At 37.1% G+C, this 14,056-nt stretch overlaps 1 protein-coding gene across 3 annotated transcripts in view; it reads left to right on the forward strand.

Moving 5' to 3' along the window:
• The window catches only part of LEPR (leptin receptor), a 77,381-nt gene that overhangs the window by 55,770 nt on the left and 7,555 nt on the right, over positions 1 to 14,056 (forward strand). For all 3 annotated transcript variants that reach the window (XM_058538244.1, XM_058538242.1, XM_058538243.1), the window contains exons 14-18: positions 1,089 to 1,305; positions 3,298 to 3,480; positions 4,924 to 5,019; positions 6,433 to 6,538; positions 7,712 to 7,787. In XM_058538244.1, coding sequence (XP_058394227.1) covers positions 1,089 to 1,305; positions 3,298 to 3,480; positions 4,924 to 5,019; positions 6,433 to 6,538; positions 7,712 to 7,787 — 678 coding nt within the window. The remainder of the gene's footprint in view (positions 1 to 1,088; positions 1,306 to 3,297; positions 3,481 to 4,923; positions 5,020 to 6,432; positions 6,539 to 7,711; positions 7,788 to 14,056) is intronic.

Here is a 14,056-nt window from a genome sequence, read left to right on the forward strand (position 1 = left end):
GGATCAGTGGTTTCCAGAGGTTTAGCTGATGGGGAAAGGTTTGAATAGGTGAAGCACAGGCTTCACCATTTTTTTATGGCGGTGAAACTATTCTGTATAATATTTTCCTGAAGAGTACATAGCACTATGCCTTTGCCAAAACTGTTGGAACTTTATAGCACAAAGAGCAAACCTGAATGCATTCAAATTAAAAATAAATCATTTGGGAGGTTGGAGAATCCTAGGATGAAATCCAGACTGCAACAAGAGAATCTAACTGTATTACAAGTGTATGAAACAACCTCGCTGAAGAAGGTGGGAGAAAAAGGTGCAGGCCTAAGTAACTTTGTAAATGAATGGATAGAGTCAAGCTTTCTTTGGGTTTACAAGGGGTGGCAGCATTTAATCTCACCTGCAACAGGTAAAGGTGATGGGGAAGTGAGGTATATTGTTATACTCTGTAGAATGGAAGAATAGAATTGGACTAGATACGTATTTTACGTTGGTATCGTCAATGACCTGGTATGATTTTTTTTTTTAACTATAGGACAGAAGTTCTGGGCTGCCATCTACACTGTCCTGATAATCTCTGTTACTTGAAGTGGCAGCATATTAGGGGAAGGGCGAACCGGTGACAAATGCTGCTGGGATTAATATAAGTGATGATTAGAATCTTTTCACTCTTTTTCGTTGCTTTGCAGAACCAGAGGGTTATTCCTTATTTGCTTTGTAGATGAGGAGACTCTCAGCTCCTGCCAGTCTTTCTTTTCACTAGAATTGGAGTGAAACTTGTTGGTGGAAATGTGTCCCATTTGCATCTACACTTCATTATCTTCAAATAACTTATTCTCTGAGTCATAAGAAAAAACCCAGACGGGGGAAAATAAGTTTCCTATGCTCCATACCCACCCAGACACCTTCCTGGAGTCGCAGTCAGAGGCAGCCTCTATCCTACCCCGCCTCCCACTACTTCAGCTGTGAAAAAGGCAGCGTCTGCCCTGGGCTGCCCCCTGCCTGCAGTGGGAAATGTACAGTAAGAATTCCATGAGCTCAGTTGGTATAAAAAGCACTGTAGCCCTTAAAGTCATCAATTTTTATGTTTACTCCAGCCCCTGATGAAAAATGACTCCTTGTGCAGTGTGAGAAGATATGTGGTAAAACATCATACTTCCCGCAGTGGAACGTGGTCAGAGGATGTGGGAAATCACACTCAGTTCACTTTCCTATGGACAGAGCAAGCGCATTCTGTTACAGTGCTGGCTGTCAATTCGATTGGTGCTTCTTTTGCGAATTTTAATTTAACATTCTCATGGCCTATGAGCAAAGGTAAGAAAAGGTACAGGGTAGTAAACCTGTGACCCCTTTAATATTTAATCTTTGCAAACTTCTCCCATCCTCAATGGTCTTCCAAGAAGCCTGCAATTCTCTGAATCTGAAAGGCTGTCTTTCACCTTTTCTCTCTTCTTTGTCTGAAAAATAGTAAAAGAAATTGTATGCTGAGTATGTAACACAGTCTTTGGGTTTTCAAGTGGTAGAACATTGTTGAAATGGTATAATAAGTGAGTATATTCTAGTAAATCTAATACTTAAACCTTTTGGACCAATGGAGATTGTTAGATAAACGTCTTTCTCTCTTTCTGTATAGACACACACACATATGTATGTATATATATATAAAATATGTAAAAATAAATACATGTACCTGTGTGTGTTATGTATATTACATATATATGTAATAGTATGATGTTTATATGGGTGCAAATAATTGCTCAGACTTGAAAATTGCCCTGTACTTCATTTAATATGAGTAATGAACCCTCTTTCATTAATTTTGATATATTTGATTAATCAGCAAATTGAAAACCACTTTCAATAGGAGTTTCTAATCTGGGTTGAATATTCAAAGTATAATTTTTAATGGAAAATTAAAATTTCCTGCACCTCTACCGATCTATAAAGGCCTTTCCAAGTGTTACCTCCTCCATGAAGTCTTTGCTTATGGCCTTAGTTAGATATGTCCTATTCTTTCTTTAAGTCTCACAGTGTTTTCTCCCTTTCTTAAGGTATTTTATATCCTGCCTTATATTGTGATTACTTTTTTTTTTTTTTTGATGAGGAAGATTCGCCCTGAGCTGACACCCGTTGCCAATTTTCCTCTTTTTTTTTTTTTTCTTGCTTGAGGAAGATTAGCCATGAGCTAACATCTGTGCCAGTCTTCCTCTATTTTGTATGCAGGATGCCTCCACAGCATGGCTGATGAGTGGAGTAGGTCCGAACCTGGGATCTGAACCCGTGAACCTGGGCCGCCAAAGCAGAGCTCGTGAAACCTGAACCACTCGGCCACAGGGCCGGCCCCTTATGATTACTTTTGTACATATAGTGTAAGCTTCATGTAAGTTCCACAGCACCTAGCACAGTGTTTTACACTTAAAATATTTTCGATGTATATGTTCTAGAAATATTTATTGAATGCTGCACTGTGCTAGGTGCTGGAAATTTCAACATAAGAAAAACTATAATGGTCTCAGCATTCTGAGTCCAATAGGTGAGACAGACATTAATTGAATAATCGTAAATTGAATTCCCATTTACAAACCGAGATAAGTGTCCTCAGGAAAGGAATATAATTTTATGAAAGAAAAGGAAATAAGAACCTGACCTGGTATTGAGGGTCAGAGAAGCTTTTTTGTGGAAGTAGCATAGGAATTAAACTTCCCCAAATGTGGGGAGATGAGCATTGGCTCCTGAGGGAGGAACAATCTGACGAAAAGTCCTCATGGCGCAGGGGGGCGGCTTGAAGGAAGAGCAGGCTGTCTCTGGTGTAGAAAATCCTGACAGGCTGAGAGGCGGGCTGACACCTGGCCTCGGGGCCTTGGAGACGTGACAGGAATTTCATCCTCATGCGTGGAAATCCACAGAGGCTTTTCAGTGGGATTCTGCAGAGGTCGTTAAGATGATCACATTGGTGCTTTGGAAGCATGACTCCATCAGGGGGAGAGAAGAGTTTGGAGGGAATTAGGATGATTAATAGGCTTCTGCAGTATTCCAGTGGAGAACACGTTTTTTGGCTATATCCCCAAATCCCTTTTTTAGATTTTGGGTAGAATCTTGTTTCTCCTCAATAGCATATATTCCCACATCTCTCTGCTCATATGACTCTTGTAATACAAAAATAATTGCCATGTCTTATATTTATTTGTGTAAATGTCTGCCTTCTCTTCCTTCTCCCTTTTTCCAGTGGCTCTATGTTCCTCTATGGTATTAGGAGATTTTCATTAATTTTGAATTTAATAGTAAATTTTCTTCTTTCCCCCTCAGTAAATACCGTGCAGTCACTCCGTGCTTATCCTTTAAACAGCAGTTGTGTGATTCTTTCCTGGACCCTAGCAGCCAGTGATTACAACCTGGTTTCTTTTATTATTGAATGGAAAATTCTCAATGAAGACAGTGACATCAAATGGCTTAGAGTCCCTTCATCTGTTAAGAAGTATTATATCCATGGTAAGTTTACTGTCTTTTAGTAGGTTTATCTTATGGATTAGTATGATACTACATACTATTAATTCAAATAACATAGCCAATTAATGAAAACTTCAAAAATACAGATGATACTACCATCTTAATACCTATAATTTTATCACCTTACCACAAACATTGAGTTCTATTTCATTTGATCCTGTTGCATATAAATATTTTACACAGTTGTAATCATATCATCTACCACTTTTCTTCTGATTTATTTCTTTGATATATCCCAAGCATGTTTCTATTTTTCGCTAATCCTTTAGCCATTATTTTTAATGATATAGCGTTTTGTTCCAAAATCTACTCAAGCTATTTATTTGAGAACATTTGTGTTGCTTCCAACTTTGCCTTTTTTTAAACCATTTTTTAATGGCTTTTGATATCTACTGCCAAGTTGTTTTCCCAAACTGTGTACCAACTTATAATGCCAGTAGCAATGAGTGGGAAGGCCAGGCTGAAAGTCTGAGGATCTGGGACAAGCATGAACTCCCAGAAGTAGACCACCTGCCCTGGGAAGTGATTAAAGTACAAAGTCAAAGTGCACAATACAACATCTCCACGTCTGGTGAGGTTTAAGTAGAGAAGCTTTGGATTGCCATGATCTTATTATAAAAATATCATCCCAAAGACTCACACTTTTATTTCATTCCAAAGACCTAGAATTTAGCATCAGGGTAAATAGAAACAAATTATTGATAGAGAACTAAATTCAGGTCATTACCACTGTTGTCCAGGTGGTAACTCTCTGTGCTTTTCTTTAAACCATGTGCATATAGAATTTAGGCTTCAAAGAGATTTATCCCTTGTGGAATAATTTATATATATTACTATTATCATTGTAATATGATAGATCACCAATAGATTCATTTTGAGCTTTGCTGTGGAGATGGTCATCCTCCATGGATCTAGATGCTGAATAGTGCAAGGGGACTCCTGGTCCCCACCCCCATCTTCTTTGCATAGGATTTCATAAGACTTTAGTCTCCCGGCTGCCTTGAATGGGGAAAGTAAGCTAAGTTCCCGTGTAAAGGGAATATTGCTGGCTTTGGGGACATGGGAGAGGAGGTGAAGCATGTTGTCCTGGATGGGGAGATAGAACAACTCATACATCCTGAACTTGAACAGCTTGGCTATCACTGGAACTTACCTTTGAAAAGTTGTAGTCTTCTATCTCTGGACAAGATTTTTAAAAATTATTTATAAAAAATTATTTGTAAATTTGTAAATTATTGTCATTACTAGGAGAATTTGGAGTGCTTAGGTTGTTTTTGAAACTCCTTTAATCATCAATTTCAGTCCATAAATAACATCTAATTACAATGTTTAGAAATATAGGAGAGTCACTTAAGAATTTTTTTACATAGATTTCATTTATATTACCTCAGTAAGAATGACCTTTTAATATATTTTTCTCCTCAGATCATTTTATCCCCATTGAGAAGTATCAGTTCAGTGTTTACCCAATATTTATGGAAGGAGTGGGGAAACCGAAGATAATTAATGGTTTTACCCAAGGTAAAAATTTTCCTTTTAGTTTCTTTTTATACAAATGTGTGGTTTTCTATTTAGTCAGCGGTAATGTTGCCATCTGATTATTCTCTTTCTGGTGGCATCATGGGAGAGTCCAGAGTCTTATGTAGATGTGTCATGGGGTGATTGCGGTGAGGGTACGTGGTTCCGTGGTGGTAGTAAGAAGGAGAATGATCAGGCATGGTTTGAATTCTTGTGTTGGTAAGTAAAATTTTCAGTCTAAATTGGGTAAAAAGTTGATGGAAACAAACTAAAGAGAAACACACAGCTATACAATAAAATACATCATCAGAGAGATTAATCGGAAAAATATTCATTTTCTGTATAATTCATATAAATGCACCTACCCAAAACAATATGTTTGGGGCATATATTTGTAAGTCTTTAAATTTTAATCAGTCTTCTAAAGGAAGTATTTTTTTCCTCTAAAAGTAAAACTGGAGAGATAGTTATAAACATAGGCTCCCCGGGCCTCTTATATTTCTGATTCATTTTACCATACTTGGAGTATCAACAATTTGCTATTACTTTTCAAATTGTCTTCAAAATCAAGCATCTCAATAATGAAATTTCAAAAGAGAAACATTTTACCTGGTTTTGGAATTAAAATAACTATAAAAATTCATTCATGTGTTATTCAACAAATATCTACTGAGCTCTGTTCTAATAGAAGCACTGGGGATTGAACCATGACCATCAGTCTCTGCCCAAGTGGAGCTTAACCTCCAGGACTCGAAGGGGAGTGACAGACAATAAACAAATCATGTATGAGATAATGTCAGATAGAAATAAGTGCTATGAAGCAAAATAAAAATAAGATGAAGGAATAGGGTTAAAATGTGGGCTTTAGTTAGGATGGCCAAAGTGGGTCTTTTTCTCTGAGCAGGTGATGTTGGAGTAGAGCCCTGTGAGGACAAAGGGGAAGAGCATTTCAGCAAAGGGGTAGCAAGTGCAAAGGCCCTGGGGAGTGAGTGGGCTTGGTGGTTCCAGAAACAGCAAGGAGGTCAAGGTGTCTGGAGTGAACCAGATAGAGCTGGGCGGGTGGTGTAGGTTGGCTTCTCCAGAAGCAGATGCTGAAACAGAGAGTCATCATCACAATTGGCACTTTGACTCATATAACCTGAAAGTGATCAGATGGAGAGAATTGACAAATAAGTAATTTTGAACAAGTGTTTTGCTAAATTACAGTAAGTATAATTCTGAGCAAAATAATAATTATTTTATTAATGTGATCAAAACTATACTTATCTTCATCTTTTATATTTTGAGGTAATACAGATTTACAAGGAAATCAAACTTATGATGCAATCAGAAAAAAGTCTATTATAATTTTTGATATAGAAAGATATTATTATATCCTCAAGCTTCTGAATTGTGTGAATTGTATTTCTTTTTCAGATGATATTGAAAAACACCAGAATGATGCAGGACTATATGTAATTGTGCCAATAATTATTTCCTCTTCAATCTTATTGCTTGGAACGTTGTTAATATCACATCAAAGGTAGTGTACTTGGTGTGGAGAATCTTGAGCAGATTTAAACCTTGATTTAAAACCCAAATCACAAACATTAATGTATTCTAAATATTTTATTTGTAATCGGTATGTAATTAAAATGCCATAAAAAGAAAAGGTCTGTTTTCAGGATACCACATTCCATTTTGCTAGTACAGCATAAACCTCATGGAAGAAATTAGTTTTTTTATGTGTATACATTCAGGAAAAACAAGTGTATAACAGGAAATCCTAGGCACTATGTTCTTGGAGGTGGCAGAAATGGCTTTCAGAGTTGTGCAATGTAGTTGAGGACTTTTCGTGGTGAAGATTTACCTGGAGCAGTCAGTTCATTTATGATCAGGAAGCACTCTACTTTTATTTATTTATTTATTTTTGTGAGGAAGATCGGCCCTGTGCTAACATCTGCCAATCCTCCTCTTTTTGCTAAGGAAGACTGGCCCTGGGCTAACATCCGTGCCCATCTTCCTCCATGTTATATGGGACGCCGCCACAGCATGGCTTGCCGAACAGTGCATCGGTGCGCGCCCAGGATCCGAACCGGCGAACCCCGGGCCGCCGCAGCCGAGCGCGTGCACTTAACCGCCTGCGCCACCAGGCCGGCCCCAGCACTCTGCTTTTTAAAAAGCAGCACTATGTGGCTCCAGGCTGTCTGGTTTGGCAATGACCTTGAATTTCTTGGATGGTTCTGTGGCTGCCACATCACTCTGTGCTGAGAAGTCTGGACCAATAAGGGTATTTCACACATGCCAGATCTTGACATAAACTTTCGTCTTCTAACAAAAAAAAGAGGAGATTTTAGAGTCTGAATTGATCTTTCAGTCCAGTGAGCTGATGGGGCCAAATCAAGTGGAATTGTTTCTGAAACTCACTTGGTGACCATTTTTAATATTTTATTCTCTGAGAAAAACCTATGCAAAGCGTTTAGCACAGTGCCTGGCACACAGCTTTCAATAAGTGTTGGCTACTTTTATCGTTGTAGTGATTATTAACTTTGGCCTAGACAGAATGTGGTGGAAATCTTCATGTGAAATGAATCTGACCCTACTGAGGCATAGTTGGTCTGGGGGATAAATTTCTAGTTGATACTATTCATTAATTGTTAACATTTTCGATATGAATGTTTTTCTCTAATTCTAATGCCTTGTTTATCCTTTGTAGAATGAAAAAGCTGTTTTGGGAAGATGTTCCAAACCCCAAGAATTGTTCCTGGGCACAAGGACTTAATTTTCAGAAGGTCCCTTTTTCTATTTTCTTAACCCCAAATATATAAGATTGCATTTTAGATGCCATATGCCTTCTAGAGCTTTAAACATTTTTAAGGTTTAAAAGTTTTTATTTTATTCAGTTCATTTTAATATGAGTCTGTCTAATCTACTATATATTTTCAAGAATAGCAGGATGCAGGGCTTTGAAACCAGGAGCACAAAATTCAGTAGGTAGTTTATCGTTCGAGACTTAATCTTTCTTCTGGGTCACAATATATAATAAAATAAGTATTAAGATATTAATGGTCAAGTCTGATGGAGAATGGATATTTGAATACACTTGTTTTGTTATAAATTGATTGCCCTTAGGCAAAAGGCTGGAATCAATATTTTTAGTATCTATCATCTTCATAATTATTTAAATCAATTCAAAAACTATTTAAATAATCCTATCTTCAAACACTGTAATTTAAAGAAATGAAATAATCATAATAAAACTTAGATAGTTCCTTTCAAGCTAAAGTACTTTATGATACAGTTAGTCAACTATAATAAAATAATTTGTATCTATGTCTGTAATAGAATTTCTCAGAAAGCTGTAGAGCTTAAGGAATGTTTTATTAATTCTCATAATTTCCCTTACAGTGAAGTTGGTTTTCTACCCATAAAATTGGGAAAATAAAATTCAATTTTCATGTCAAAATATCTACACGATATTTTAAACAATAATCATATGGAGGTTGTTATGCAGTCTCATAATTGCATCTTTATTTTAGTCACTGTTAAAAGTCTTCAGTGGTTTCCTTGTAGCTACAGGATAAAAGTACAGTCCCTTTAAGCTAGACTCAGCGACTTCTCTCTACAATCTCTTCTCAACCTTCATGTCCAGTTTTTTCTGTCTCTTGGTCTTGACCTTGCCTGTACTATTCCCTCCCACTTCCACAGGACCTCCCCCTCCACGTCAACGAAGCCCTTGCTCTAGGCCCTGGTTTCCTCAGGCCTTCCTTTAACAGGTGTAGGCCAGAATTTCTCCCCCTCCCAAAGTTCCCAGAGCAGTTTGTTGTTTAATTTATTGTGAAGGTGCTCTGAGTTTGAGGGCTGGGTTTCACCCATCACAGGTAGTTGTTGAATTCCTCCTGCTGTATGCAAAGAAGTGAAGTAGGGATTCATTGCAGAACTGCTGGCAATTCATAATAGTAGTGTCCATGTATTTGTGTGCAAGTCACTGAGATACATACTCAGACCTTCATTAAGATTTTTACTTCAATTCTCAGTGTCTCAGTTTCCTCTCCTATAAAATGAAGTATAATACAACTTACCTTATAGAATTGTTTTAGAGATTAAAGAAGATGGTACTTGTAATTTAGGAAGGTCTCAATAAATATCAGTTATCATTATTTTACATATTTACACATTTTACATTATTGTTTTTTCAGTTCCCTGTGGGGTATGTATTATTATCTCCATTTTATAGAAGAAAAAAACTGAAGCTTATAGTGGTTAGGTAGCTTGTTTCAGAGCCAGGATTAGCTTACCAATTTGTCTGACTTTGGAGCCTGTTCTATTAGTAACTGTTCTCTGTAGCAGTGGCTTTCATATTTTTTTTTTTGACCGTGACCCACAGTGAGCAATACATATCACCTTGCAACCTAGTACATGCACAGACATAGATGTGTAAAACTGAAAGAAAGTATGCTCAGAACAGTTTTATTTGCAGTGCTCTCTGTTTAAAAATTTTATTACATTAAAAAAAATACTGATTGCAACCCACTAAATTGATTTCACATACTAATGGCCTATGATTTGCAGTTAGAAAAACACTGCTCTACAGCTTGTCAATGAATGGATGGGCAAGCATGTACTATTGTAGACATAACAATGCAAAAGCTTAAATTGTAATCTAAGCAAGAGAGACACTGTCCCATCTTCAGACGAGACAGCAGTGTAGTTTTACATATGATCATTCCCCTTATGAAACTTCGCTTTGCCTGAGTCTAACCAGCCCCACACCTGTACACTCCTCAGCTCTACCCTTGCTCACTGTGAGTCGTGGAGTCTCCTTTCATTAAAACAGAGCTGCTGATCTTTTTCAATTAGTAAGATATTCATTCCTCTCCTTTCTCTTTTGTTATGAATTCATACAGTAACAGTTATTGTAGTTATAGTGATATCTCAGCTATATATAATTTTTGCCATCATTCATTTGTTCAACAAGCAGATAGTGAGTATTAGTCAGTCTAGTAAGTAAGCCTAGGATGTTGCTGGCTCTTTGAAAGCAAATTTTTAAGAGATTCTCCTTACTATCGAGGAATAAGACAGTGAAATCGTAGAGAAGTGGCTGGGTGGGAAGCGGAATAGAAAGAACTTGTCTTCTTTTCTCTCTCCAAAGTAATTTATTCATTTTTAAATTCATTCATTAATTCATTTCATTCATTCTTTCAAGGACTATTTATTGAATCCCTATCCTGTGCTACCACTATGCTAGGCCCTGGGATTATAATGATCAGAAAAACAGAAACTCCCGGAGTGTATAGTCTAGTGGAGAAGCTAAGCATTAGTCAATTTATAATGGAAATAAATCATAATAAAATATACTATATAATAATATTGTTATATAGTATGTAATAATAGTACACTACGTGTTATAAAAGAAAGGGACCCGGTGTGCTAAGAGCTTAGGGTGTGGGGTGCGGGTGAGCAGGTGAAGACAGGAAAGGGACATTTGAGCTCAGATCTAGAAGATGAATGTTCGTGAATTAGGTTTTGTGGTGGAGGGTGGAGCGCGGGCGAGGCCACCTGCAAATACAAAGCCATGTGGTAGGAAGGACCTTAGCACATTCACAAACTGAAAATGGAGAGATTAGAAGACCGAGTAAGGAAGAGATTTTTTTTTCTTAAATATGAGTTTTCTTTTAGTATGAGAGTTTTTTGTCAAAAAAATCTAAATACTTATCTAAATAAAATTTTATTTATTTTTAAAGATTTTATTTTATTTATTTATTTTCCCCCTAAAGCCCCAGTAGATAGTTGTATGTCATAGCTGCACATCCTTCTAGTTGCTGTATGTGGGACGCGCCCTCAGCATGGCCGGAGAAGCGGTGCGTCGGTGCACGCCCGGGAACCGAACCCGGGCCGCCAGCAGCGGAGCCTGCACACTTAACCGCTAAGCCACGGGGCCGGCCCAAAATAAAATTTTAAAAGCTTCCCCATATACGTATAGTAATGCAGGGAATAACCATTTTTCTGTCTCTTTAAGAGAAACTGAAACACTCTCTCTTCAACATGTTAAGCTCTGGAATCTCCCCTGTGAACCACCAGGAAAATGGTTTCTAAGTGTTTACCAGGGAAGGGAAGTGATCAGGTCCACCTCAGCAAAATGCACTTTGAACCTGCACCAAACGATTTTTCCCTTTTCCAGAAAATGCCTGAGACAGAGGAACCCCTTGGGGGACGTAGGTTGAATCAGTGAACGTTTGTAGACTGGTGCTGTACGTCTGTCTCTCTCATCCGCTCTCTGAGGATGAGCATGATGCCACAGCAGATCATCCGACAGACATTATATACAAGTAGAATGAGAAATCACCAAATTTTCCCAGGTTCTGGTAAATTAATTTGATGAGGAAGATTAGCCCTGAGCTAACATCCAATGCCAATCCTCCTCTTTTTGCTGAGGAAGATTGGCCCTGGGTTAACATCCGTGCCCATCTTCCTCTATTTCATATGGGATGCTGCCACAGCATGGCTTGACAAGCAGTGCATCAGTGCGCGCTCAGGATCCGAACCCGTGAACCCTGGGCCACCGAAGCGGAGCGCACGCACTTAACCACTACGCTGCTGTGCCGGCCCAGAAGTGTGTAGAATTTTTAAGATACCTACAGTAGAAGTATGTCCTTATTTGTAAGACAAATATTTTGCTGTGCAAATACTTGACTTTATGATCTCATAAGATATTCTTTAAGCATAACTAGCCCTCAAGATGCTTAGTTTATTACTGGGGCTTACCAAGTACACAAGTAACACAATTAGGAATAAATCAGTTTTTGGAATATAACGGGAATATTTGAAGCATGAAGAAGAATATAATTTCAAAGATTTTATTAGTGATAAAGTTCTTCTAAAATTCAGTAACTTTTTTTAATCTTGCTTTCTGCTTTAATCTCCTAAATAACTAATATTTATTTTTTTAGGGAAAAATAGTACAGTATAATTTACCTTGTGTTACTAAAGAGTGCAAGGCAAATTTACTATCTGCTCTATGCTTTCATATTCATATTATTTTATTTGATTTTGTCATAGGCCTAATAGCCTTATATTCTCTGATGACGAAACTGAGGCTCAGAGTAGTTCAATAGTTTGTCTCGATCATCCAACCTGTACGTATAGAAACCTTTGTTCAAGCCCAAGTCCATCTGGCTCAAACTGATACCTTTGCCATCAATTCCATATTAACAGTGTATTGCTTAATGTACTTAATGTCACTAAATTGTACACTTCAATATAGTTGAAATGGTCAGAATTATGTTATGTACATTTTAACACAATAAAAAAATGGGCAAAGGATCTGAATAGACATTTCTCCAGAGAAGATACACAAATGGCCAATAAGCAAATAAAAATATGCTTGATATCATTAGCCATTAGGGAAATGAAAATCAAAAACACAACATACCATTTTACACTAGCTAGGATGGCTATAATCAACAAGACAGATAGTAAGTGTTGGTGAGAATGTGCAGAAATGGGAACTCTCATACACTGCCAGTGGGAGTATAAAATGGCATAGCCTTTTGGAAAATAGTCTGGCAGTTCTTCAACAATTAAACATAGAATTACCATATGACCCCAAAATTCCATGTCTAGGTATATATCCAATAGAAATGAAATCATGTATCCACACAGAAACTTGTACGTGAATGTTCATGGCAGCATTATTCATAATGGCCAAAACATGGTAACAACTCAAATGTCCATCAAATGATGACTGGATCAGCAAAATGTGGTCTATCCAATTCTAAAACGAAAGGAAAAAGACAAGCAAAAACTCCACAACGTATTGCAAAGCAAACGGACCGTGGGAGCCCATTGTTTTAAAAAATTCAAATATAGGGTTTTTTTTTAAGGAGGTAATGACTTTTATATAATGTATTTCCTTTAATTTGTTCTCTAAATTCAGATTTTTTTGAACATTGGTTTTTATGAAAGTAATCTATACCTATAATTCCTAGACATCCAACCTGATTTTTAAAATGTTCTTTAAAATTAATCTCTTCTACTTTTTAAGCTATCTTTCTCGACCCCTGTGGTGTATAATAAATCTAAATCCATACTAAACCTGTAAATATGTAAATCAAAATGCAAAAAAAGGCCAGTATTTTGAGATCTTCTAAAGGAAAAATCAAAACAAAACGTTTGTTTAGAACTACAATATGTCAGACATTGCTGATAAGAATAGGATGATGCCATTATGTGATTAAAAATAATCCTGCCAGTATAATTTCCCCTTCATCTTCTTTCTTTTGTATGTTTCACTTCCTTTACCCTTTAAAGATAATATAAGTACATAAAAATAGAATAATATAAAAACATCTATGTACTAACACAATCTTAACATTTTTTCATATTTGCCTCATTTTTTTAATCAATAAAAGTTACAGATCAAGTCTGTCCTTGTTGTTCCCCTCACTAGGCGTGGTCCCTTCTTCCCTGCCTAGAGGCTCCCACTCTCAAGAATGCACTATGTGTTTGTCTAGTCTGTGCTTCTGTACTTTCCCACACCTGCATGTGTGTATCCAGGACCGATGAACAGTAATACTTTTGGTTATTGTTAATGTTAATATATACCTTTCATATCATTCAAAAATTATTTTTTTCTCACCATTGTTTTCTGAGATCTCTCCATGTTAATATAGTTAATCTAGTTCACTCATTTGGACTGGTCTGTAGTATTCCATCCTGTGAATATACCACAATCCATGTATCCATTCCCCTCCTGATGGATATTTTAGTTGTTTGAAACTTTTTTCTATTAGGAAACATGGTTGTGTATGTCTCTTTGTTCTCTGGGGATGTATGCCTTGATATTTCTCATTATTTAAAAAACAAAAGTTTTTGAATTACCATCTGACCGTGTGCGTGGTTTACTAATGAAATCACATGGAAGAACATTGATTGGAAAGTGTGGTCTCCTCCTCCTCTCCTCCCTACCCTTAGTCTTCCTCTCAAATGCCGTTACTTTTAAATGGTTTGCTGTTAACTTTTCCGGCAAGTCACCTTTATATCTCTAATAGTAAAATGCTTC

This window comes from Diceros bicornis, chromosome 4 (assembly GCF_020826845.1).
Source record: "Diceros bicornis minor isolate mBicDic1 chromosome 4, mDicBic1.mat.cur, whole genome shotgun sequence".
NCBI lineage: Eukaryota > Metazoa > Chordata > Mammalia > Perissodactyla > Rhinocerotidae > Diceros > Diceros bicornis.